Source organism: Fragaria vesca, linkage group LG4 (assembly GCF_000184155.1).
Source record: "Fragaria vesca subsp. vesca linkage group LG4, FraVesHawaii_1.0, whole genome shotgun sequence".
Taxonomy (NCBI): domain Eukaryota; kingdom Viridiplantae; phylum Streptophyta; class Magnoliopsida; order Rosales; family Rosaceae; genus Fragaria; species Fragaria vesca.
Genome location: NC_020494.1, coordinates 14,211,391 through 14,238,259, shown reverse-complemented (window position 1 = coordinate 14,238,259; position 26,869 = coordinate 14,211,391). Strand labels below are relative to the sequence as shown.

General features: G+C 39.2%; 7 protein-coding genes across 8 annotated transcripts in view; 4 read left to right on the top strand and 3 right to left on the bottom strand.

The window, feature by feature from the left end:
* Positions 1-3,149: 3,149 nt before the first annotated feature.
* LOC101309923 (UDP-glycosyltransferase 75D1-like) lies at positions 3,150-4,975 on the top strand. Its single transcript, XM_004296955.1, has one exon. It carries the CDS (start codon positions 3,263-3,265, stop codon positions 4,676-4,678), a length of 1,416 nt encoding a protein of 471 aa, XP_004297003.1. The 5' UTR covers positions 3,150-3,262; the 3' UTR covers positions 4,679-4,975.
* Positions 4,976-5,827: 852 nt separating this feature from the next.
* On the top strand, positions 5,828-7,249 carry LOC101306231 (UDP-glycosyltransferase 75D1-like). Its single transcript, XM_004298175.1, has one exon. The coding sequence runs from the start codon at positions 5,828-5,830 to the stop codon at positions 7,247-7,249; it is 1,422 nt and encodes a 473-aa protein (XP_004298223.1).
* A 1,546-nt stretch (positions 7,250-8,795) lies between these two features.
* On the top strand, positions 8,796-10,504 carry LOC101313107 (UDP-glycosyltransferase 75D1-like). Its single transcript, XM_004296966.1, has one exon. The coding sequence runs from the start codon at positions 8,911-8,913 to the stop codon at positions 10,336-10,338; it is 1,428 nt and encodes a 475-aa protein (XP_004297014.1). The 5' UTR covers positions 8,796-8,910; the 3' UTR covers positions 10,339-10,504.
* A 2,605-nt stretch (positions 10,505-13,109) lies between these two features.
* LOC101305940 (UDP-glycosyltransferase 75D1-like) lies at positions 13,110-14,948 on the bottom strand. Its single transcript, XM_004298174.1, has one exon. The coding sequence runs from the start codon at positions 14,529-14,531 to the stop codon at positions 13,110-13,112; it is 1,422 nt and encodes a 473-aa protein (XP_004298222.1). The 5' UTR covers positions 14,532-14,948.
* A 1,779-nt stretch (positions 14,949-16,727) lies between these two features.
* On the bottom strand, positions 16,728-18,945 carry LOC101299176. Of its 2 annotated transcripts, XM_004297004.1 has the most exons (3): positions 18,923-18,945; positions 18,698-18,806; positions 16,728-17,798 (listed from the first exon to the last, which is right to left on the bottom strand). In XM_004297004.1, the coding sequence occupies exon 3, from the start codon at positions 17,703-17,705 to the stop codon at positions 16,968-16,970; it is 738 nt and encodes a 245-aa protein (XP_004297052.1). In that variant the 5' UTR covers positions 17,706-17,798; positions 18,698-18,806; positions 18,923-18,945; the 3' UTR covers positions 16,728-16,967. The 2 variants fall into 2 exon arrangements, with proteins under 2 accessions (XP_004297052.1, XP_004297053.1); XM_004297005.1 differs by lacking the exon at positions 18,923-18,945 and having other exon boundaries at positions 16,728-17,792; positions 18,698-18,774.
* Positions 18,946-19,852: 907 nt separating this feature from the next.
* LOC101305660 lies at positions 19,853-24,295 on the bottom strand. The gene is made up of 5 exons (XM_004298173.1): positions 23,276-24,295; positions 21,532-21,675; positions 20,931-21,077; positions 20,693-20,830; positions 19,853-20,020 (listed from the first exon to the last, which is right to left on the bottom strand). Exons 1-5 carry the CDS (start codon positions 24,293-24,295, stop codon positions 19,853-19,855), a joined length of 1,617 nt encoding a protein of 538 aa, XP_004298221.1.
* The window catches only part of LOC101305369, a 5,968-nt gene continuing 3,392 nt past the window's right edge, over positions 24,294-26,869 (top strand). The window contains exon 1 of the mRNA XM_004298172.1: positions 24,294-24,456. Within this exon, the coding sequence (XP_004298220.1) occupies positions 24,294-24,456 (163 nt within the window). The remainder of the gene's footprint in view (positions 24,457-26,869) is intronic.

Genomic DNA, 26,869 nt, shown 5'->3' with positions numbered 1-26,869 from the left:
TATATGATTTATGTCCTGGAGTTCAATTCAGAAGATGAGACCTAGTTTAGTAAGGGACTTGGCATGGTTCAGTATGTAATGTTGATATGTTTCTTGCTTCTTTTACAGGTTCTTATCGCAGTGAATAGCAAGGAGAAAGCTCAAGTGTGACTTCTGATCTGGTCAGTGGGGGTCAGTAACTGGTTACTAGCTATCAGTAACTGGTTAGTGAACTGGTTACTGGGTGTCAATAACTGGTTAGTGAACTAGTTACTGGGGGTCAGTAACTGGTCAGTGGGGGTCAGTAACTGGTCAGTGGGTGTCAGTAACTGGTTTCTAGATAAATTCCGGTGACCGGAGTCCGGAGGTCAGAGAAATTCCGGTGACTGGAGTCTAGCGGCCGGCAACTGGAGTCCGAGGTTCCGGCCAAGTCTTTTCATGTTCAAGAGGTGGGGGTAAAATAGTCTTAAAATAATATAGTTTGTTAAGACTTTAGTAAAAATTTGACCATTTGGGTACAAAAAGAGTTTACTTTCATTCAAATAGGCTCATCGAAAAGATTGTCATTAGAATGGGCAATGAAGGGTTATAATTAGTATTAAATGGGCATTTTCCCTTTAAAATAACAACATTTAGCACACCCTACACCCTACACCCTACTTTTTTTACATAAGTCTCTCCTTATAAGTGAGAGGAATAAACTCTTTGAGTCGTTGTAGTATATTAGTTGTTTATATTTGATAAAAAAAAAATTGCAACATTTAAAATAGAATTCAAGTTGCACAAGAAATGAAATATAGGATGATAGATTGTAAAGTTTCACCATCCATTATCATTAATAATAATATATATGCGCTTTAGTGAAAATTCTACAATGTGTTAATGCATGTGAATGATGTGATGCATCAACTTTGTAAATTGAGTTCTCAAACTAGTAATATTAGTCCTCGAAGTTGTAATATGAGTCCTAATTACAACATTAGTAATCATGTGTCATTAAAGTAGTAAAATGTGTGTTTAAAGTGGTAATTAAGTCCTTAAAGTGATTAAAAAAAAGATTGTTACAACTTTGAGAACTCATATTACAACTTTGATAACTCAATTACCACTTTAAGGCAAATAAGGACTAATGTTGTAACTAATTTTTTTTTTTTTTACAACTTTAACGACTCATATTACAACTTTGAAGATTAATATTACTACTTTGAGAACTCATTTTACAACTTGAGGACAAAATTGATGCATCATATATATTAACACATCTTAGCCTTACCCTTTAGTAGTTGAGTTGTAACTAGTATATATAGTTATCATTAATTAACAATATTGAAAAAGTAACATGTCGAACAAATGTTTTTCCGCAACAAAACTCCAGTACACGAATCAGCATAATCAAGATCAGTTATGAGAATTCGGGATCTCCTCCGAGGCGATTCATGTGAAGAGACCTCTCTTTTAGAAAGATCTAAGTGAGGCACTTTTTGAAGAAAAAATCTAGTGAGTAGGAATGTTCTCAATCTCATCGACGGTGATTCAAGTGCTGATAGATCTCTTTGAAAAAAGAATTAAGTAAGGATGCGGAGATCTTCCCTGCGGTGATTCAAGTGAGGAAAATTTACAAGGTACGTAATTATGCAGGTTGAGCATTGTGTGAAATACAATGGACCAACGTACGTACAGCGCAATCATGCCATAGTAAAACGTACAATATATTGAAGAAATTAAATCCATAGAAACTTGACGACTCAGTTGGCTCTTCAGCTATGCATTATATGTTAAGTCGCTTTCTCTTGCCTTTTGAAATTGTATGTTTCTTTAGCATCACATCATGCAATTATATATCAACCTGTAGAAGCAGGCAGCAGATATGATATGATTTGAGGCCATGACCTAAGCACGTACGTCCAATATTTACAAATTAAATTTCACCACGCATCAATTCGATCGATGCTTTTTTGGATTAGGAAGAATCTTTGTTTAATGATTATCTTTGTCTGATTAGTGGATGGCTTTAGTAATTAAATAAAGCTGACGGGTCTTAAACTCTAAAGCCACGTACGTGCATATCTATATATACTGAATCAAATTATTGATATATAGATTAACCAAAACATTGTTGGGATTAAGCGCAACGTTAAGTATTAGTTAAACGCTCACTTTAGTATCATTCGTTGCAGATGATTGTAACTATGTAACAGGTTTGCTACAACAAAACACAAATTAAGCTCGCCTTAGACACTCTAAATCAAGGTAATATAAACAAATCTTTTTACATATATAGATTCATTTGTTTTATTAGATTATAGGTGCTCACGCGTGGGTTCATCACCCTCCCATTTTCTATGGTTATGGTTCTTGGTTCTTGTTCTTGTTCTCGGTCGTCTTTCGTTAGCCACAACTACTTCATTGCTTGGGTTTCGATGATGGCTTGTATGGTGTTATTTTGAGGAAGCTCTTTCTTTAGAGCGTAGGTTTTCTTATAACATGTGTATTGAGATTCAATTGACAGCAGTTACTCGGGCAGTGTTGCTCCGATTTAGTACTCCTCACTACTTCATAACAGCTGGGGCAATTGCGACGACAATGCTAGCAAACACGATTGATGGGTGTGGTAGATTGATTGGTATCATTGCTTTTATGTTTTCGGTTGTAAGTTTTTCAGTTTATAGTATAGCGAGTTGTTGGTTTTCTCTCATTCTTTATAGTTTAATCGAGTTGAAGACTTATACTTTTTGTTATTTGTAGTTTCTCGGCTGCGCGTGTAGGCTTGTAACTAGGTTTGTTCTTTTGATTAATGAACTATTATTTCTTTCATAAAAAAAAATTCATTTTTTTTGTGACACTAAAATCTAACCCAATCCGATCCGATCTTATATAATAATTGACTAAAAGAGTAGGGCCCCAACTAGCAGCTAGGGCAGATCATGCAGTTGTGCGCATGTGTACCAAACAGTAATCGTCACTGAATTTGCTTACTCTGTCTCTAACCACGTCGGACCACCTGTGACAGAACAACCCTCACTTCCACTACACCACAAGTTAGCCTTTCTCATCTTTCTTTGTCCCCGCCTCTGAAATTCGTCACCTCAAACGTCATCTTTTTGCTCATACTCATCTCTCACCCTATCCATTTATATAAACCCTCGACATGCTCTCCTATCTTCACCTCACATCTTGCACCTCCCAACATCAAAGACTTCCTCTACAACAAGCTCAAGCCAACCAATCCATACCTCGTATAATTTTTGCACCACGCACCTCCACAACCGCAACCACCACCACCATGACACAACACCGCTTCCTTCTCGTTACATACCCTGCTCAAGGCCACATCAATCCTTCCTTGCAATTTGTCAAGTGTCTCATCCGCACCACCGGCGCCGAAGTTACGTACGTCACGGCCCTATCTGCGCACCGCCGCATAGGCAATAGCTCGAGCAAGCCTCGTGGCCTGACCTTCGCTCCCTTCTCCGACGGCTACGACGACGGGTTGAAGCCCGGGGATGACATACCCCATTACCTGTCCGAGTTAAGGCGCCGTGGCTCGCATGCACTCGCAGATATCGTGGTGTCTAGTGCTAACGAGGGCCGCCCTTACACTTGCATAGTGTACACCATACTACTCCCTTGGGTGGCGCAAGTGGCGAGTGAGCTTCACCTCCCGGCCGCGCTCGTTTGGATTCAGCCGGCCACAGTGTTCGACATATACTACTATTACCTCAACGGCTACAAAGATCTCATCAGAAACAATGCTACGGCTAAAAGTTGTGATCCTTGCCATGGAGTAGAATTACCAGGACTGCCACTAGCGCTGAAGAGCCGCGACCTTCCCTCCTTCATGGTGGATTCAAATCCCTACGATTTTGCTTTGCCACTGTTCAAAGAACAGTTCGAGCAGCTAGGAAAAGAAAGCAAGCCAACCATCCTGGTGAACACGTTCGACGCACTTGAGCCGGAGGCCTTGAAAGCAATCGACAAGTACAACTTGATCGGAATCGGTCCTCTAATACCCTCTGCTTACTTGGACGGCAAGGATCCATCCGATAAATCTTTCGGAGGCGATTTATTTGAGAAATCAAAGGACTCGGTGTACCTAGGTTGGCTGAACTCAAAGCCAAAAGAGTCTGTCGTATACGTCTCGTTCGGGAGCATTTCCGTATTGTCCAAGATTCAAATGGAGGAAATCGCAAAAGGGTTGTTGCTATCCGGTCGTCCGTTTTTGTGGGTGATTAGAGAAAACCAAAAGAACGGAGAAGGTAAAGAAGAAGACAAAGTGAGTTGCAGAGAGGAACTAGAGGAGCTTGGGATGATAGTCCCGTGGTGTAGTCAAGTGGAAGTTCTATCAAATCCTTCATTAGGTTGCTTTGTGACACATTGCGGCTGGAATTCAACGATGGAGAGTTTGGTTTCTGGTGTCCCGGTGGTGGCGTTTCCACAATGGACCGACCAAGGCACAAATGCCAAGCTGATAGAGGACACTTGGAAGACAGGAGTGAGGGTGGAACCGAATGAGGAGGGTGGTGTTGTGGGTGAGGAAATTAAGAGGTGTTTGGATTTGGTGATGGAAAGTGATAAGATGAGGATGAATGCTAAGAAATGGAAGGGTCTGGCAAGAGAGGCTGTGGGTGAAGGTGGCTCTTCTGACAAGAACATGAAGGTGTTTCTGGATCAGATTGGAGATGGTTGTTTTCTAGCCTAAGGCCTCTAAAGATTCATGCATGTACGTCTGTTAACGACTATGTTCGCTTAGCTAGTGTGTGCCTTTTTCCGCTCTCTCTTATTTAGTCATGCACGTTAACATCTATCTGTTAACATCTTATGAAATAATAGTTTGAGTTGATAGAAATTGTAAACCAATATTTTCTTGGAGAAAAATGTAGCGGGCATTGGCGAATTGATACGTAGAATTATTTCTGGCGAAGAAAATTCTTTTTTGATATGTGGACATTGGAGACGCTTAATCTAGTAACTGAAGTGTGGGGCTGATATCGTCTCAAAAAATTCAATGAGGTATACCTCTCGTGAAAGGGATATCAATCTTTGAGTTGTATGCTTTGCATGTTGTATGCTTTGCATGCATGCACGAACCAGTAAAAACTTGATTTCTAGATTAACAATCTAAATTCAAAATTAGTTAATATTTAACCAGTTAACCATATCAATTGCCAATGATCAGTGCCTAATAGTGAACACCCAAATTCATGCCTAGAGAAATCGACTTTCAACTGTTTGTTTATATATGAGAAGAAATGTTACAATTCAAATTAATTAGTCGATCGGTTTGAATCGACATATTCCTAAGCCATCCTGGCGCGGCCCTTTGTCTAAACATGCAACAACGACTATCATGTATTTCCATACAAAATATCTTTTGTAATATACGCATGAGGGCTCTTTATTATGAATTCAAATTTGCCGACCACCACTTTTGTTTTGTTAGTCATATCATTCAGTTGCATGCATCAATGCATGTGTACCAGTCAGTAATAGTCAATAATGAATTTTCTCGCTCTGTCTCTTACCACGTCCGACCACCTGTGACAGAAGAAGCCTCATGTCCGCAACACCACAAATTAGCCTTCTCATCTTTCTTGTCTCCGCCTTGTCACCCCAAACGACATTTTTGCTCTCTCTCATCTCTCACCCCATCCATTTATATTTACACTCTCGACATGCTCTCCTATCTTCCCCTTACATCTTGCATCTCCCAACATCAATACTTCTTCTACAACAATCTTAAGCCATCCAATCAATACCTGGTACAATTTTTGCACCAGACATCCCAGAGGACCCAAACACATATATATGTTACGCTGCATAACACGCCTACACAACCGCAACCACCACCATGACACAACACCGCTTCCTTCTCGTCACATTCCCTGCTCAAGGCCACATCAATCCTTCCTTGCAATTTGTCAAGCGTCTCATCAGAACCACCGACGCTGACATGACGTTTGTCACAGCCCTATCTGCCCACCGCCGCATAGCCAATGGCTCAAGTATGCCTCGTGGCCTGACCTTTGCTCCCTTCTCTGACGGCTATGACGACGGGTTTAAGCCCGGGGATATTGACATACATCACTACATGTCCGAATTAAGGCGCCGTGGCTCGCAAGCAATCACAGATATCGTGATGTCCAGTGCTAATGAGGGACGCCCTTACACTTGCATAGTGTACACCATATTACTCTCTTGGGTGGCGAAAGTGGCGAGTGAACTTCAACTCCCGGCTGCGCTCGTATGGATTCAGCCCGCCACAGTGTTCGACATATACTTCTATTACTTCAACGGCTACAAAAATCTCATTAGAAACAGTGCTATGACTAACAATTGTGATCCTTGCCATGGAGTACAATTACCGGGACTGCCACTATCGCTGAAGAGCCGCGACCTTCCCTCCTTCATGGTGGATTCCAATTCGAATCCGTACGATTTTGCTTTGCCATTGTTTGAAGAACAGTTCGAGCAACTAGGAAAAGAAAGCAAGCCAACCATCCTAGTGAACACGTTCGATGCACTGGAGCCGGAGGCCTTGAAAGCAATTGAAAAGTACAACTTGATCGGAATCGGTCCTTTAATACCCTCTTTTTTCTTGGACGGCAAGGATCCATCTGATGAATCATTCGGAGGCGATTTATTTGATAAATCAAAGGACTCAGCGTACCTTGCATGGCTGAACTCAAAGCCAAAAGAGTCTGTGGTATACGTCTCCTTTGGGAGCATTTCCGTGCTGTCCAAGATTCAAATGGAGGAAATTGCAAAAGGGTTGTTGATATCGGGTCGTCCGTTTTTGTGGGTGATTAGAGAAAACCAGAAGAACGGAGAGAAAGAAGAAGACAAAGTGAGTTGCAGAGAGGAACTAGAGGAGCTTGGGATGATAGTGCCGTGGTGTAGTCAAGTGGAGGTTCTATCAAATCCTTCATTGGGTTGTTTTGTGACACATTGCGGCTGGAATTCAACCTTGGAGAGTTTGGTTTCTGGGGTGCCGGTGGTGGCGTTTCCACAGTGGACAGACCAAGGGACAAATGCCAAGCTGATAGAGGACACTTGGAAGACAGGAGTGAGGGTGGAACCGAATGAGGAGGGTGTTGTTGTGGGTGAGGAAATTAAGAGGTGTTTGGATTTGGTGATGGAAAGTGATAAGATGAGGATGAATGCTAAGAAATGGAAGGATCTGGCAAGAGAGGCTGTGAGTGAAGGTGGCTCTTCTGGCAAGAATATGAAGGTGTTTCTGGATCAGATTGGAGATGGTTCTTTTCTAGCCTAGGCCTCTAAAGATTAATGCATGTACGTCGACTATGATTGCTTAGTGTGCCTAGCTTTTTCCATTCTATCATTTTCTTTCCTTTAGTTATGCGCATCTGTTAACATCTCTTGATGCTCTCTTCGACAGGATCGATATCTTTGTATGCTTGCATGCATGCACGAACCAGTAAAAACTTAATTTTCTAGATAAACACTCTAAATTCAAAATTAGTTAATAATACCTGATACTTAACCATATCAATTGCCAAGATCGATCAGTGCCTGATAGTGAACACCCAAATTCAAATTAATTAGTCGTCGGTTTGAATCGACATCTTAAGCCATTCTGGCCCTTCCTCTAAACAATAGCGACCAACATGCATTTCCATACAAAATGGATTTTCATCAATGTGCATGAGGGTCTTTATTCGACCAAACACTGAAACACGTACCGCACTTCACTACAGCAAGTTTCATTAGAGTTGATATTAATCTAGCTACGTACTTTCATCAGTTCCATGCATGCATGTATCCGGTTCAGTTTCCACAGGTAGAATACAAGCAAGAGCTAAACAGATGCCCATGCCACTTTCAGCTGAATGGGTTGAGAAGTTACATTGAATGGGTTGAGCAAAAGCTCCCATAAGCTAACCATTTTCATTTCAGATCAAAGCTCCCATAAACTGAGTTCGTATTTTTTCTCGATGCTCCTAAATGCTAAATCTATAAGCTACCGATCCTGATCTGTATTTACGTACGAACCAACTGACCCATTGATCCTAATACTGAAAGTTGTTAGCTAGGCATGCATCAAGTTAGGCCAAACTTGGACCAGATAGTGAGATAGAACTACAGTAATGTCGACTCTGTCCAAATTAATTAGGTCAAAGCGATTTGGTTCATTTACATGTTGTACCTTAACCAAATGTAAATGCAATCAAGATGGCCGCTAAAGTTCGATTCACCGGATCTTTCACGACTTGACCCAGCAGTACCGCGGCAGACTAGTCTCAGTTTCTTCACCTTGACAGAGAGACCATATATATCCCTACACTCTTCGATCTCTGATAGCAAACTGCAGACAATTTGGGGGCTTGTCCAAGCATCAAATTAGCCAGTCAGTGCGGTCGGCAATGTTTCTGTTTAGAAATATTCTTTGTTCAAGCATTATGCTTTGCATTTCACTATAATGACACCATTGTAATCTGATGTTTGGTACCAGACAACTATAGTCGCGTAGCTAACTACACAATACTTATCATACACTTGGCATTCACTTGTACGTTGTCATTGATTCTATCTCAAACCATATCGATCCAACCTAGCTAGCTAGCTAGTCGGATCCATCCATTCATGTGTTACCAAATGATGATCAATTTTAATTGGTGAACGAAAAGAAATTTAGGTAAGACGATCATGTCATGCATGTCCTACTAATTATCACAAAGTTATAAACATACGTACGCAGCTAGAGATATCTATATCTATATCTATATCACCTCGCATAATTGTTAACTTATTTAAAGATAAAAGAGTGCACAAGACCAGAAATTAGTCCTTCTCGAACTATTTAATCTCTTAATATCATTTTGAGTTTCACTCCATTTTCTCTTCACCAATCATTTGTACATCTAAGACCTAATTATATTACACAAATTAACTCCAGACTCCACAACCACCACCATGGTTCAACATCGCTTCATCATGATAGCATTTCCAGCTCAAGGCCACATCAATCCCGCCCTCCAATTGGCCAAGTGCCTCATCCGCACCACCGGCGCTCATGTCACGTTTGTCACCGCTGTCTCTGCCCTCCGCCGCATGGCCAACGGTTCAACTACTCCTAGTGGCTTGACCTTTTCTCCCTTCTCTGACGGGTACGACGATGGGGTGAAGCCTGAAGATGATAAGCAGCATGTCCTTAATGAGCTAAAGCATGGAAGCTCGCAAGCGATTGTGGGTCTAGTCCATTCTGGTGCGAACGAGGGCCGCCCTTACACTTGCATAGTGTACACTTTACTTCTCTCTTGGGTCGCAGAAGTGGCCACTGAGCTTCACCTCCCGACCGCTCTCGCTTGGATTCAGCCGGCCACAGTGTTCGACATATACTACTATTACTTCAACGGCTACAAAGATCTAATCAAGAACAATACCGGTGCCGATAACAATGACCCTTCCTTTGCTCTAGAGCTACCAGGATTACCTCTATTGTTCAAGAGCCGCGACCTTCCCTCCTTCATTCTAGCTTCGAGTCCTATCATACATCGTTTGGTTATCCAAATGTTCGAAGATCAGTTCGAGGACCTTGGAAAACTAAGCAAGCCAATCATACTGGTGAACACATTTGATGCACTAGAACCCGGGGCCTTAAAAGCAATCGACAAGTACAACTTGATTGGAGTCGGCCCTTTGATGCCGTCTGCTTTCTTGGACGACAAGAATTCATCTGATAAATCTTTCGGATGCGATATTTTCCAGAAAGCAAAAGAATCCTCCTACATGGAATGGCTGAATTCGAAGCCTGAACAGTCGGTAGTTTATGTCTCGTTTGGATCCATTTCCGTGCTATCCAAGAATCAAATGGAGGAACTTGCAAAAGGGTTGCTGGATTGTGGACGTCCGTTTCTGTGGGTGATTAGAGAGAACCAAAAGAAGGGAGAAGGTAAGGAAGAAAAAGAAGAAGAAGAGGAACTGAGTTGTAGAGCGGAACTAGAAGAGCTTGGGATGATAGTCCCGTGGTGTAGTCAGGTGGAGGTTCTTTCAAATCCTTCATTAGGGTGTTTTGTTACACATTGCGGCTGGAATTCAACCTTGGAGAGTTTGGTTTGCGGGGTTCCGGTGGTGGCGTTTCCTCAGTGGTCAGACCAAGGCACAAATGCCAAGTTGATAGAGGACTCGTGGAAGACAGGAGTGAGGGTGGAACGGAATGAGGAGGGTGTTGTTGTGGGTGAGGAAATTAAGAGGTGCCTGGATTTGGTGATGGAAAGTGATAAGATGAGGAGGAACGCTAAGAAATGGAAGGATCTGGCAAGAGAGGCTGTGAGTGAAGGTGGTTCATCTCACAAAAATCTGAAGGCATTTCTGGAGGAGATTGAAGAACGCTTACGCTAGAAGAACTAGGTTATGATCGAGCTTGACTGCTTGGGGAAACAAAATGGTTGCTTAACCTTTATTTTTTTTGTCTTTCTTTTGTTGCATTATCCTACTTCATGTATTCCTTGCTTTGTGACATTAAGTCATAACATGATAAACAAATTCCAACATTAAAAAATACATCAAAATTAAAGAGCAAAAGAGTTAGAAATGAGTAATGATCGATGGAAGTGAAGATTTGGAGATGCATGGGTCTCCAATATCATGGATGGTGAGTGCTTCCTCCTCCTTGCTCCAAGCCTTTGGTGATGTGGAATGATGGAATTGAAATTAGATGAGTTTGTGGGGTTCGGCTGTTATACACATTTGTATAACATACATCAAGCCGTGAGCCGTCTTGATGTATGCTATACACATATGTATAGTAGAAAAATTCGAGTTTGTGATAATATAGGTGATCATAATTCACGAGGGCAATATATTGTCTCCTTTTTTTATTTTTTTATTTTTATTTTTTTTATATCAGTATATATATTGTCTCCTCTGCCATATGGAAATTGCAAATAGCAATTAAATGTAATTATATTCACATTTCATATTCATATATTTGGATATATTAAGTATCCACTGAATATTTATGGATCGAGTGACTAGGTTTACGCTCTTTCAAGTGATGATGATAATCTAAATCCTTGAAAAAGTGATTATGCTGGCCATTAGATATATGCTACGACTACGAAGATTGTACAGTTCTGATAATTAGGGCTTCCACAACTCAAGATTATAAGTATGAAACCTAAATTTCTTTTTCCTTTTTTTAATTTATTTTATTTTATTTTTATAAACCTAGCTAGGGGTGGAACTCTGGCGACAATTCCTTCCTCCTTGAAGGAAGGGTATATATATCTCCCGATGACTTCTCTAGATAGGTTGGGTTAGCTTTGGTTGGCGTGTTTAACTGAGCGCGGTCCTAATCCATTCAAATAGGAAGAGAACAAAGATTTGCCTTCTTGTCCTCATCTATTCACTGTCTCTCAAATGTCATTCTTAAATCTTAAGCCACGATCGATCGAGGACTACGACCAGTATCAACTGGTCAACATCCAACATTCCATGCAATCATCCATGCATGATTCCACTAGTCAGTGTATCCAATTGTTCATGGTATGCAATTCTTCATCATTTTGATAACCTACATACAAATTATCATGCATATCTCTACAAAGACCAACCAGGCAGTCCCCCCATTTTTGAGTACTACATGCATTTCAGTTTAAGTAAAAACTCATATCACACAGACCTATTTAAGCGCGCATTAGTATTGCTCAAAAGAAAAAGATAATGAACTGCTAAGAAAATGAAGATCATGCATAAGGTAATAGTAGTCTAGTAGATGAGTCAAGAACAGAACGGTGACCAACATTCCTCGCTTATTTTTTTTATTTTTTTTTTAGAAAAACTTTTTATTAATAACTCGCACACTCTAAATATATCGTGAGGTTTGAACCCATGACCTCAAAATTATCAGTTAAAGACCTTAACCAACCAAGTCAGAGCTCACAGACATATTCCTCGCTTACTTAGTAAAAGAGAATATACATATATAGAATATTGGAATGATTGGTTATAGACTTATAGACTAGTTGGTAACGGTCATGGTCCTATGGAAGACAGGATCATACTCCTTGAGAAAGATGGCGAATTGGTGAGGACAAGCTAGCAAACAAGTATAATGACCTTTTGTTTCTTCTCATTGGATTAATCGGCTAGAAATAAAGTTCAATCGAATAGGTTGAAAGGTTTCCTGCATGTTCTGTGGTTACGTTGGTCGAAAGGTTTCATCTCATTGGATTAACGACTATTTTGTCACATTGCACAAACTATAGAAATTTCAAAATCGATACTTAATCATAGACAAAAACTAGAACCATAAATTGAGCAGGCTCGCCCAGTACCATTTAGTCTAACGGTATAGTCTCTCCTTAGTAGGTAAGAGATTCTGAGTTTGTCGCACAAAAAAGTTGTAATAAGTGAAAAAATGCAAAACGACTTAAAAACACAAAACAGCGTAAGACAATGAAAAGAGAAGGAAAACAAAAGAAACATTCAAGATTCTTCTCTTTCCCCAAGCACACATAGCCTTCTTCAATCTTAGAGGTGGGCACGATTCGGTTCGGATCGGTTTGAGGCTCAAACCATAACCGAACCGATTATTTCGGTTTTACAATAATTCAAACCGCATTCACATCGTTTTTTTCGGTTTTAGAATATTTCGGTTACGTAATTATTCAGTGCGGTGCGGGTCGGTTTCAGTGTGGACCGATTTATTTATTTCAACAACAAAGACATGTCCAAATTTTTGCCTAATAATTCCAGTAAGGCATGAAAATATTTTGAGTGCATTTAGAGTCCATGCAAGTCTAGCAATGTCATCCAAATATCAATCAACTAACAAAAACATCATAATTGATTACTTAACAAATCATTATATATCAACTATTATGTAAACACATCAACTTGCAAACTACAAAGTTGAACATAAATGAAATTATTATATATTACAAACCAAATTCCACAATGGAAACCTAAAAAAAAAAAAAAAATTCAGTGCAGTTCGATTTAAATCGGTCGAATTATAACCTCAAACCGCAACCGAAAAACGATTCGGTGCGGTTTGACCATAAAACGACACCACTTTATTTCGGTGCGGTTACTGTATTGTTTTTTGTGGTGTGGTTTGGGTCGGTAACCGCATTTTCCGTGCCCCTATTCAATCTAGTTGCTTTAGGCTAGCACACATAGCCTTTTTCAATCTCCTCGAGAAATGCCTTCAGATTTTTGTCAGATGAACCACCTTCACTCACAGCCTCTCTCGCCAACTCCTTCCATTTCTTAGCATTCCTTCTCAACTCTTCACCTCCCATGACCAACTCCAGGCACCTCGTCAGCTCCTCATCCACAACAACACCCTCCTCATTCGGCGCAACCCTAATTCCTGTCTTCCACGTCTCCTCTATCAATTTTGCATTAGTGCATTGATCTGTCCACTGAGGAAACGCCACTACCGGTACCCCAGAAACCAAACTCTCCATGCTTGAATTCCAGCCACAATGTGTTACAAAACACCCTAATGAAGGATTTGACAGAACCTCCACCTGACTACACCACGGGACTATCTTCCCAAGCTCTTCTAGTTCCGCTCTACAACTCAGTTCTTGTTCTTCTTTTTCTTCCTTACCTCCTCCATTCTTTTGGTTTTCTCTAATCACCCACAGAAACGGACGTCCATAATCCAGCAACCCTTTTGCAAGTTCTTCCATTTGAGTCTTGGACAGCACGGAAAAGCTCCCAAATGAGACGTAGATGACAGACTCTACTGGCTTTGAGTTCAGCCATTCTAGGTACGCTGAATTCTTCGACTTCTGTATAAGATCGCCTCCAAATGATTTATCGGATGGATCCTTGCCGTCCAAGAATGCAGATGGCATTAAAGGCCCGATTCCGATCAAGTTGTACTTGTCAATTGCTCGTAAGGCCTCGGGTTCTAGTGCATTGAACGTGTTGACCAGTATGATTGGCTTGCTTAGTTTCCCAAGTTTCTCGAACTGATCTTCAAACAATGGGAGAGCGGAACTGTAAGGATTTGAAGCCAGAATGAAGGAGGGAAGGTCGCGCTTCTTCAACAATAGTGGTAGTCCTGGTAGTTCTAGGGCAAAGGAAGGGTCATTGTTTTCATCACCGGTATTGTTCCTGATTAGATCTTTGTACCCATTGAAGTAATAGTAGTATATGTCGAACACTGTGGCCGGCTGAATCCAAGCGAGAGCGCTTGGCAGATGAAGCTCAGTGGCCACTCCCCCGACCCAAGAGAGAAGTAAAGTGTACACTATGCAAGTGTAAGGGTGGCCCTCGTTCGCACCAGTTTTGACAAGATCCACGATCGCTTTCGAGCTGCGACTCCTTAGCTCACTAAGGACATGCTCACTATCGTCTTCAGGTTTAGTCCCGTCGTCGTAGCCATCGGAGAAGGGGGCAAAGGTTAAGCGACAAGGAATAGTTAAGCTGTTGGCCATGCGGCGATGGGCGTAGACGGTGTTGACAAACGTGACATGAGCACCAGTGGTGCGGATGAGGCGCTTTGCTAACTGGAGGGAGGGATTGATGTGTCCTTGAGCTGGATAAGCTATGACAATGAAGCGATGTTGAACCATGGTGGTGCTTGCTGGTCGGAAGCGCGTCGGCTGGAGTTAATTTGAGCAAGTATACATAATTAGGTCCTTACTCATTACTATACAAGTGATTAGTGAGCTTCGTTAGCTAGCGGCACTAGTGAAACTCGATCAAAACAATGGGACATGCGCAGGTTGAGAAAGGATATCAAGAAATAGAATGATGTTTGTGGTGGCGAACTGAACAGCTGGGAAACAAAAGATAAGCAATGCTAATTTCTGGTCTTATGATCTCTTTTGTGTTTAAATAGGAAAAACTCTTATGCAAGGCCGCTCGGCTAATGAGTGCTAGGTGATTTAAAAATAAAAACATGGCCGTCGAGTCCTCATCACTGATTGGCTATTTTGATGCTTGGACAAGCCCTCGAGTTGTTTGTTTCTGTTTGTGTTTTCGTTTTTTGTTGTTATTTTGCCAAGAAAAAATAACAAGAACATACAGAGCCATTAGTGGCCAAGAACGATTGCACTATGAGCACTTGGTGAAGCTACATCAGAGCAGGCAAGTGAGGCAGCCACAGTAAACTAATATCTAAGTAACGAAATGCACTCTTGGACTCCACCCTGTGCCGAACCGATTTTCATGTTTTATGGTTTTCTTTAAGATTAAGGACATGGTATCTGTCAATGTGAAGAAACTGCGAGTCCACCGCTGAAGTGTTATGTCACTAGGTACAAGTCGAAAGAGTAGTACGTAACAGTGGTAGTAGTGAACTGTGGCTGAACTAGGGAGGATAACAAATGACGTTTGAGATGACGATTTTGGCAACCTTGAGACAAAAAAAATATATGAGAAAGGACGTGATCGAAGACAGACAAGCAGATTTAAACGAAAACATATGGATACATGATTTGTCCAGATAATTTGGTTTTGTTCTTAAGATGATGAACAAATTGACCAAAACACAAAGGGCTCATTGGTTTTTCGTACTGGATCTTGTATATAACGCAGTGAAAGATATAAATAGAGGGACCAAGTTCTGGTTGGCCTGTTGAAGAGTAGCAGAAATAGATCACAGCCTTTACGATCTTCTTGAACAAATTATTGCTACACATTAGCATTATAATTTCACCATACAAAGACATCATGACAAATTTCAAACCACATATATGCAGGCTGGACTCAAATAACCTTTGTGAAATTGCTCTTGGAAAGGTTAGACAGGATGATGAGCCACCCGGTGAAGGTTACGCAAGATGAGTAACCAGGTTAAAAATGAAGTATAAATGAAGGCATACTGAATCCACATTAATCAGACTAGGCGAATTGCCAGATTGAAACGAAGTCTCACTAAAAGTCCATTAGTTATGTACCATGCAGATGTAACTCATGTAAGAGCTCCCATATGCCTAATGACAGCAAGCCAGCATAACAGATTAAGGCTATTGACGGGCTAGTTTGGTATTGCTGTGACTTTAAAAATAAATATGAATCTGCTGTACTGTGAAAATAATCAACTGTAAATTAAAATGGTTTCGTGTTTGGTAAATATTAGTTCTAAAACTGCTGCAAAGTCAAAATATATAAATTTCTAGTGTTTTTATGACAGCTACTTCTAAAAGTAACTTTCAGGTTGTTTCTAAAAGCTGCTGCTGCCAATTACCTGTAATTTTCAAAAAATAAATAAAAAAAGCTGCTTTTCTTTGATTTAACAAACACTATAAAATTTAAAAGTTTAGATAAAAGCTGTTTTTTTTTTAAAGCGAAGCTATACCAAACAGGGCCTAAGGGTTAATTAGCTAGTTTGGTATAGTATGTTATGATTTAAAAAAAAAAAACTATTGCTGCTGTACTGAAAAATAATCAGCTGTGAATTAAAACAGTTTTGTGTTTGATAACATTAGTTTTAAAAATGTTGCCAAGATAAAATTTATTAATTTCTAATGTTTTTAGTGACAGCTGCTTTGAAAAGTAACCTTCTGGTTGCTTCTAAAAACTGTTGCCAGTGACATATAATTTAAAAAAAAAACTGTTTTTTTTTCATTTACCAAACACTATAAAATCTAAAAGTTCGGATAAAAGCTGATTTATTTTTTTAAAAGCGAAGTTGTACCAAACTAGGCCTAAGTATGCTTTTCCACAAAAACAACCGAGGTCCATTAATACATAAATTTTCTACCTGCAGGAATTGGATACTCTATTGTATGGATATACATGTAAAACATCTGTGTACTACCTGTAGGAAATGTCACCAACAGATCATGATATGTATACAGCCTTAACAAACTCACTAAAGACTGAAACTCAAAAATAATCTTGATGTCTTTTATATCAAGCTAACAGCAAAATTTATTAAGTACACTCAATACCAAAAAAATCCCTACACCTAGATTCAGAATCCCACCTCAAACACCATTGTCACTAACAAGCTTTGTACCAAAATAGGAGGAAAGAAAAAGAAAGTCAATGACAAGCTTTTACTAAGTTTCATCTTCGATATCCTGCAGAACAGCACCACGTACTTTTGCCCTGCGATATGCAGGCACCACCCGATTGACAACTTTAATTGATTTTGTATCTCGAGCAGTTTGTTTTTCTGGAGAGTTTTGTGCACCATTAACGTCTGAAGAACCGATCCGTTGTATCTTTTGCCTCTTAGTATACTGCTCGAGTTGGCTCTGGATGCTCTCATTTCTTTCCTTTTCTGCTGATACCACTTTGGATAATTGCATAGACCGCTCACGTTCTTCTACAAAAGAGTCATTGATGCTTTTGAACTCCTTGAATAGCCGAAGAGAGAAATTTGCAATAGCCTCAGTAGCAGCCAAGCCCACAAGCTTTGTGAGAGCAATGGAAATTTTAGGCATTCCTTTAGACTTCTGAGCAACCAACTTTGCATTCACAGCACCATCCGAGTCTGAACATCCCTCTAAAACAAGCTTTGTATCTTCAGACTTTATGGAATTTACAAGGTAGTCAATGAACTCTGACCAACTGCCTCCTACTCCAATGCTGTCCTGCATGTCCTCGAGCTGACTAACCGACCGTACAGCCTCCCATGTATTAGAATGGAAATCAGTGACATGAATTCCAAGGCGCAAAGTATCCGGGGCATGAAGGTGGAACAAGAACTGCCGCGGCGGCACAGTTGAGCCCAGTACAGCCCACTCAACCGTGAGCTGGCCGAAAACAGGCTCTATCTGGACCTCTAATCCCATAGTTACAGAGTCAGCACTTCGCCTCTTTATCCAATTCAAGGTGAGTTTTGAGTGATTATTGCCCCTAAAACCCCACTAAACAAGAAACTGCCCCTAAAATTCAACAAAGAAATTGATAGAACCTTAGGCTGAGCAAAAATAGCATGCATGAATACTAACCCAGAAATTCAAATGCTAGAAATTTCAAAGAGCAACTCAAATATCATGATTCCCATAAACAACAGAATCTAACACTCCATACAAGTCCTACGATGGAAATAGAGATAATAGAGGAAGAGACTGAATGGAATAGTAGCGTTGGGAGTCTGTTGTTTATAGTGGAAAAGGAACCTAATACAACTAAGACAAAAAAAAAAAAAAAAAAAAAACCTAATACAAACAATTAACAGATGAAATATAATTATGCAGCAATTATCTGAGAATTTTTACCATATACTCTCAGTTGCTTCGTAAATCCACATAAGAAACTGAAGACAATAATAATCCACATAGAGCATAAATCTAGCCTACAACTTGTCTATTTATGCAATAGAAATCACAGTTTATCCATATCCAAACCCAACAGTAACACCATACTCCAACATAAACAATTCAAATATAAGCAGATTGGTACACAACTTGAGCAGCAACGAAGGTTAGAGAACAACTTGAGAGCAAATAGATGCCATATCCAACACATACCAAGACATAAAAGCATTGATATAACATTACCTAGTTAAACATTGACCCAGTTAAACACTGAAAGTGGAAATTTGACAGTTGCCAGAACATAACATTCTAAACCAAGATTATCACTTCTCTGTAATCATAATGTAACTAGGCATCTATTTCAGACTCCAATTGATTATCAGTTACCAAACACCCCAGACAATTTTCACACATTTGTATATAGTCATACCAGTTTCTGAGCCATATTAATCGATTTCAGAAAATAAAACAAAAAATATGAAAAACATTCATAATCAGAGTCAAGTCTGTGTTAGGAATCACACCTTGGAAGAACTTGATATCTTGCTTTGCTCTTTCGGGTGTTTGGGATTCTGGGTCTTCTAGCCAAGCTCTCAATTCCTTAAACCATAAACCAACAGCTCAGCTAGCTCCCTGATTAGACCAAAAGCAAAAAAAGAACAATTATTTCTCAGCGACCAAAAATAAACCCAATTCCCCAAAACCACAAAACTGAAAACAAAAACATTCCAAAGAAGCAAAGAACCCACCTTCGTTGAGTCGTGAGTCGATCAAGTTTTTACCAATTCAAGTTGAAACTTTGGCCTACGCAATTGGGGCCGACATGATTGTCTAGATGTCGAAACGGCGTCGTCCGGAAGACAAAAACGGACACTGTTTTTTTGGTTAGACATGAAATCCACACACCCTCAAATAGAAATTCACCGTGTTTTTTTTTTTTTTGATAACTTAAATTTTGTCTATGATATGTAGATTTCAATTTAGGACGTATGGATTTCACATCTTCTCACTTATTAAGTAAACAACTATTATAACTTCGTAGGTGGAACTCACAACTTCTTACTTACAAAAAAAATGACACGATATTTTTTTTTTTTTTTTTTAACTTAGATGTGATTCAATTCGTTTTGAAGTGAGATTAGTGCGGCTAATCATTAGGAAACAAGAAATATGATGCATAGGAAATGGTATCAGCTATATATCAACCTATCAAAACTTGCAAACAGGTTGTATTCCAAAGACAAGTCCATAATGCCATTTTCTGGAATTTAGAAACCTATGGAAATTCATAAAGCGGTTATGTGCAAATCAGAAACTCAAGCAATGAATATACAGATGCAATATACTTTGATGTTTACCACAGCATTTAACCAAAGATGAATCAAAGTCCAATAACTTGCATTACCAACGGTGATCAAGTAACTGATGATTCAAGCAAGTCCCAAGCTTGCAACATAACAAAATGCCTACTGCCGACTGATGAGTTTAATTCAAATGATAAAGTGCCAAAATAATTGGTACAGTCGCTAGGTTTAAAAACACTTGGATCAGTTATGGAAGTTCTAAAACAACTGATCAGTTACAACCTGTACCAAAGAAAATGTCTAGAGCTTCATAAAACTGATATTAACCTACAAAGCCATACTAGAGTAGCTTCTTTTCTGGAGCTTTCTTCCTCCTTACAGGCAACTTGGTCTTCTTTCTTTGGTTATGGGATGAATAAACTGATTTCCAGTTAATGGCTGTGAAACAGATGGCTGTGTTGGCAGGGATGATAATGATGATGCAGAGTCTTGCATTGGTCGAGCTCTATGTGTGGTTTCTGCCTTGCTTGGTACTCTAATGGCCTACATAAATTCAAAAAATGTGTCATAGTAGGGTTAGATAGATCTATCCAAGACATAATACCTATAAATGGTTCATCAATTTGAGTTACAGTAACACCTGTTAACACTTGACAGACAGAATCATTTAGTAACCCATCCATGATCCATCATTAACACTCTAAAACAAAAAATAACAGAAAATAAGCATGCAAGCAATTCCTATTTCATCTTGCGATGAAAATCGAGCAATGGACCAGATCCATCAGCTGAAAGTATGTACTTAATCTTAAAAAACAACAAAGTAGACCTGACTATACTAATCAAATAGTGCGAATTTAAAGGTTTCCACATATAAACATAAGAACTGAAAGGAACTTTATCAAATTAACCAAGCAACCCTAAGAAATTATATTTTCAAATTTCAACCAACACTAAAAGAAAAGTAGCCATAGAAGCATTAAGTTCTTTCATTGAACCACTCATTTTAATTGTTGAGCAAACCATATTAAATATTCCATTTATAATCATTAAACAACCAAATGGAGCTCTATCAAACCAAGCAAACTCCAAGAAATCATACTTTCGATCAAGCCACTATATGAAAAGTATCCATATATATAAACCTTAAATCCCTTAAATATATTACAAACAAAACCAAGTAACCCCTTAAATTAAGAAAGCCTAACTAATTACCTGTTGTTTATGTTCAACTACTGCAGCTTTAGATCGCACAATCCCTTGATTCAATCCACTAGCTTTACATAGCAGATTTTGTTGATCTGCTTCTGCATTCCCATGATCCACTGCATTAGCTTTCACATTACCTTGCCCCTACAACAAGAAATGAAATCAAGTAACTCATTCATCACCTTAACTGATTTAAATGATATTGAGCTCTAAGATATATAGTTTTAAATACAACAGTACTTACTCGTTGACTTGTGACAGATTGGTCTTCTGAAGTGCCGGTCATACCGAGCTTTGTCTCGTTTGGTGCTAGTTGTTGCAACTCACCAGCTTCTCTAACCCTCAATTTTTCAGATCTACCAGGCTTTAGGAGAAATTGGATATTATGAGTCTATCACAGAATAAAATGCAATTCAAAGTAAACACAGTCTATTGCCCAAAAGAACAAATTAACAAGTGTCCTAAAAAAAAGGTAACAGCAGTCAACTTTGTTTTTAACATTTTCTTTTGCAAGTAACTGGAGTCTCCTCGTTGGACTTGCCTTTAACAGCACTTTACCTCTATCTGCTATACAAACAAGTAGGAAAGGGACTAACCAAAAAAAATGGACAGAAATTAATAATAGGGACTATCGGCCACTATTAGGCCAAAGTAATTAGAATCAACAAACAAATCAGTTATAACAAAAAGGATGGAACGTATGAGCTTGAGTTACGAAATACTGCTTATATTGCCTTCACATTTTGACCCCCAAAGACATCTTTAAGTGATGAGATGCGTCAATCAAAAGATGGTATCCCATCAACCACAAACCACACAAAGCCCCTTATTCCAGGAATATGAACCTGCAACCTATTCTGTAACAACAACACCTGCCGTTCCTTTGTAGAATTCAAAACTTGAGTTGAAGAACCAAACCCTGAATGCAAATCCAATATAATGTCAAGCTCTTTATTCCAGGACTCCTTACCTTGAAGATCCTTTTTCACCTAAACATTGAAATTTTAACTTGAAGAAGCAGTTATAGAAAGGTGAAAACCGTTCACAAAGCCAAGGTGACGTTTAGTCAAAGGAGGTAAATGTATCTGTTAGAAACACTCACTTTCGATGTTAAACACCTAAATAATACAAAAACCCTGAGAGCGTAGACCTCCAATGAAGACATCCATTAAGATAAATTCCTATTGGTGCTCAAAATCGCACATAACAAGGTCTAATATGTCTCCAACTCTCAGAACCAACAGTCAAAACCATCACCTTCGGAGGTCCACCACCAAATGCACAACAAGATTGATGTACAATTTTCCTTAACCGACTTTGGACAAGTAAATTCTAGAAAAGACAACACAAGTGATGGCATCAATAGAAGGCCTACAAGAAATGGAAGGAGGATCAGCTTGCATGATAGATTTTGGGAGAGGTAAAGACTGAAGTAAAAATAGTGATGGTTTACATAATGTCCTCTCTGCTTCTATGAAATGTCACATTCAGTGCCGCAACAACGCTTAGGCTTGAGGCATGTTTGAAGTCGAGCAAGAAGTACCTACCCTAAAGCTATCACCAAATGGCAAGTGGGTGTTTAGGAAAATAGGTCTATGGTGAATCTGGGGTCTGAACATAAAAGGCCTCAATACTAGCATACGCACCTGTAAGGGATGAGTGTATTGATTCAGATTTTACAGTGAATGTCAGCTACAATTGCAAAAGGTATGGTGTCTTAACATGTCCTGATATTGCTCTTCTTCTTTGTCATTAAGAGTCGTGTGTGCCTTCTTGGGTCCTCTTTTCTCTTATATAAATGCTGAGGCTGTGGGTGATAGTGTACTACTAGATTTATGTAAGGCATAAGATTACTATTTGGGATTCATGAATTTAATTCACAGCAATGAGGCTCAACAGATTTATTTTGTAAGAAAGGCAATGTTTTGAACCATCAATATTGAAAACTACAATAATAGAACACAAGCATCAAGGAATCCATAATCCAATAATAGAAACTGTATTGAGACCTATAAGGCTATAACAGATCTATCACATGAAAGCATACAAGAAATGAAGGAACCAAATTCATCAGCTCAAACCATAATACCATATACAAATACAATCATTGACAACAAGCAAGCAGATCTGATCGACAACTAATCATTGTATTATCATTTCGAACTCTATATTATGGAAGAAAAAAAACCCTGAAATAAGCTTCATCAAAACAAGCAACACTAAACGAATAATATGCCTTATCATATAACAGTATAACAATGAACAGAAAGAACAAAAAACACTCTCTAGCCCTCATTTCTAGGGTCTCCAGACTATAAGGGCAATTGCATGGATACTATCACTCTTATCAGAATACAAACAGAAATCACCAAAGAATAAGAAAAGACATCAAAAATAAAACACTAATATTAGCAGAGATAGGTACCTTTATAACTATCAGCCTATATGCAGCAGAAGTAAATAGAAATTATAGAATCACCAGAAACATATCAGTAATAAGAAATAAGTTTGGAAGCTGCACATCACATGAAAAAGAGCTTAATATTACAATGAAAGACAAAACATTAGGGTGGGTTTGGCAGATATTACCTCCAAGTTCTGATCCCCAAAGACAACTTTCAGCGAAACAAAGCTTGGAACATAGAGACATGAAGCGTCAATGGAAGAATTCATCCCATCGACCTCAATCCCCACAAAGCCCCTGCTTCCAGGAATATGCGCCTGCAACCTATTCTGTAACAACAACACTTGCCGTTCTTTTGAAAAATTCAAAGCTTGAGTAGATAAACAAGACGCTGCACCATATTCCACTCTAATGTCAAGTTCTTTGGCCCAAGACTCCTTAACACCGTAGTCCTTCATCACCCAGACATTGACATTACAATCTAAATCAACAATTATAGAGAGACAACCGTTCAGGACTCCAAGGTTACATCTAGTTTTGTTGCTATCAACAGTCCAAGGTGGTAGTGGCAACTCTTTGAAACTCTCACTTTCAATACAAAAGGCATATATAAAACGAGACCCAACCAGTGTAGTTCTACCGATCCAATGAAGATATCCATTAAGAAAAATTCCTGATTGATGGTCAAATTCTCCCATAACAGAGTCCTCAATATGTCTCCAGCTCCCAGAACCAACAGTCAAAACAGTCACCTTCTCAGGTCCACGACTAAGCCGAAACTCACGAGGAGACTTAACTTCAAATAACGTTGATTTAGTAAAGACAACTACTTTATAAACGTCACTTATTGGACTAAACCCAAACCCAAATGCAGAACAAGATTGAAACACAAGTTCCTCAACAGACTTTGGACGAAAAGAATCTAGAAAAGCCAAATTTTCATGAGTGATGGCATCTGCAGAAGGCCCACAGTAAATGGGAGGAGGATCGTTTGGCTTCATAGCTTTCGGAAGAGCTAGACTCTCACCGGTGATGGGATTAGAAATGAAAAAACCTAGACGGTTTCTCTCCTTGTTGTATAAACAGAGGAAGCCATTGCATGATCCCACGAAGCCGTCGCTGCTATTAAGAAATCTTGTTTGCAGTGCTGTGACGCCGTTTGGGGTCGAAGCATCATTGAAGTCGAGCAAATAGTACCTACCCATGGCTCTGACCAAATGGCAAGCTGGTGTTCTGGCGAATAGGCCTTTGGTGAACAGAGGATCTGAGAGCAAAGATCTCCAAGGATTGCATACCCTCCTGCATTTGATCAGCGTCTTGATTGGGATTCTGCAGTGGATATCGAATATTGTGTTGTCTGGCAACTGTAAAAGATAGGGTTTCTGAACAGTGTTGTGCCCTAGCCCTGTTTCTTCTTCTGATGATGAACGGTGTTGTTTCTGCTGGGGTCCGTGTGGTGGCTCCGTTGTCTTCTTCATTGATGAATCGCCGTGGTATCAAAGGTAATCGGAGAGCGGTTTGAGGAGGGAGAATTTCAAGAGTGTGAGGCTTCGTTGGGAAGTGTAAAAGCAACAAGAGACTTGAGAATGGAGACCACCCCTATACAAGTCTTGTGCATGGGAAATGGAAAGTAACGGTCAGCTTATTGGGCTGGCCCATAATCAGCTCTCCTTTTCTTCTCATGATTAACATGGAAGACGGTTACGAACGCCCTGATGATGGAACAGCTTTAGTTTAGGTTTTTCTTCTCCTTACCGTGCGCAAGTCTTGTGCATCCCTTGAAGTTCTTTGTTGTTTCTCTTTTCAAAGTGTAATATTAATTTCAACAATGACCGGTGGTTAAACCCGCATCAAATAAACCCGCATCGTTAATAGTATTGTGTAAGTATTACAAAAGTACCTTACAAAACAAAGCGTTAGAAAATAACAACAATTATTGACAAGTATTACAAACTTAAAACAATTTACAAAAGTAACTACTATTCCTAACGAATAGCAGTTGAAAACCTAATTAAAAACCTAACCTAAACTACTCAGAAAATTCTGAAAATATATAGAGATTTGCTAGACACACAGAGGAACAACCGTACAAAATTTCAGGGAATTCAGAGATCGTTTTATATGAAAATAAAATAAAATAAAACAGAGGACATAAAAGTGATGAAAATCCTTAACTAAAAAGAAACAGAAACATATACATGTGATATCTCTTTTGCACACACAAGATTCAAGCTCAGTTTCATATGAACATGCAATTGCGTTATCTCAATCCGATAACCCAAAATCATGCAAGTTTAATGTTTGAATCAACTCTTAAATAAGAACAGTCAACGTAACCCAGTAATTACTTAAATTCTTCTCAACTCTTCTAAGTATTAGCCGACGCAGCCCAAATACGAAGAATATTTCATGCATAAACAACCAACGCAGTCAAGTTTCACACGAATCATTAAGCACGAAGAAAGAGAGTCGAACATATCAATACAAAAGTATAGCGCCAACGGAGCCCAATAATACCCCATATTAACATGCGCTACCTAAAGATTGTTTCTACCCATTTTACTTATGTTAACCAACGCAGTCCAAAGACAAGTTATAAGCATATATATAAATAATCACACACAACCCTTAGGTATACAAACTCAAACAAGCATGCTTTAAGATTAATTACTAGAACATCATTCGATAACACAAACACACGAACACATAAATTACTCAAAACATGTTATCAATCTCCATCAAAAACCGATTCCAAAACAACAAAAGATCAAACAAAACAAAAAAAAACAAAACAAAAAAACCAACAAAAGATCAAAGAGTCTACTACTATTATATGGAAAAGAAACCAAACACATGAGTTGAAGTTAAGATTACACTTTGAAAAGAGAAACAACGAAGAACTCCAAGGGATGCACAAGACTTGCGCATGGGGCAAGGAGAAGAAAAACCTAAACTAAAGCTGTTTTGGTGACGGAATTTTGGGGGGGGGGGAAAGAGAGACACAGCCGAGATGCTTCTAGGGTTTATCCGGCAAAAGAGAGAGACACATATGCAGCTAGAGAATATGTGAGGGTTTTATAGACTTTCATTTTTTCTGTTCAAACAGGCTAGAGTACGTATTTGGGAAACTGGGATACCGATTTAGATATGTGACAAGACCATCAAAGATTCATGAACCTGTTACATGAAATACTGTATATAGAGATCCTTGTGTGGATGTATAGGGAATTTGAGATTACTAGGAGAAATCATATTTTTCAACAGAGGAGTAGAAAGTATCTTAATGTGTATAGCTAATATTAAACGAATACCACTGATCTCATTTTACTTGTAAGAGCATTCAAAAAATTTCTGCTGTTGCCCTTACCTTTTGTTGACTATACTGTAAAAATATGTTGACCTAGCTGTTAGTTAATTTTAACAGATTCTAGAAGCCTCAAATCTGTGTGAGTCACGTTGCTCTTATTACAGCAAAATCCAGCTGTTCTTTTTAGTTAGTTGGTTAGCTCCTTTCTTGTATAATAGCTGAAGACACTTTGCTTTGTAACCAAGCTTTCTGTATTGAAGCATTTTTCATTTCTGAGATTTTCCTCTCTGTTCGTTTCTCTCTCAAACTCTATTCTCTTTTCTTCAAGCCCTAGCTCATCTCTGATGCCATGGCTATCATGGTATCAGAGCGTCCATAGATCCAGGACCTGTGATATTCATGCTTCCGCACTCATTTCTAATTGTGCTTTCGTTTGTATCTTCAGATCTTGCTTTGGCTCTACTGCGATTTG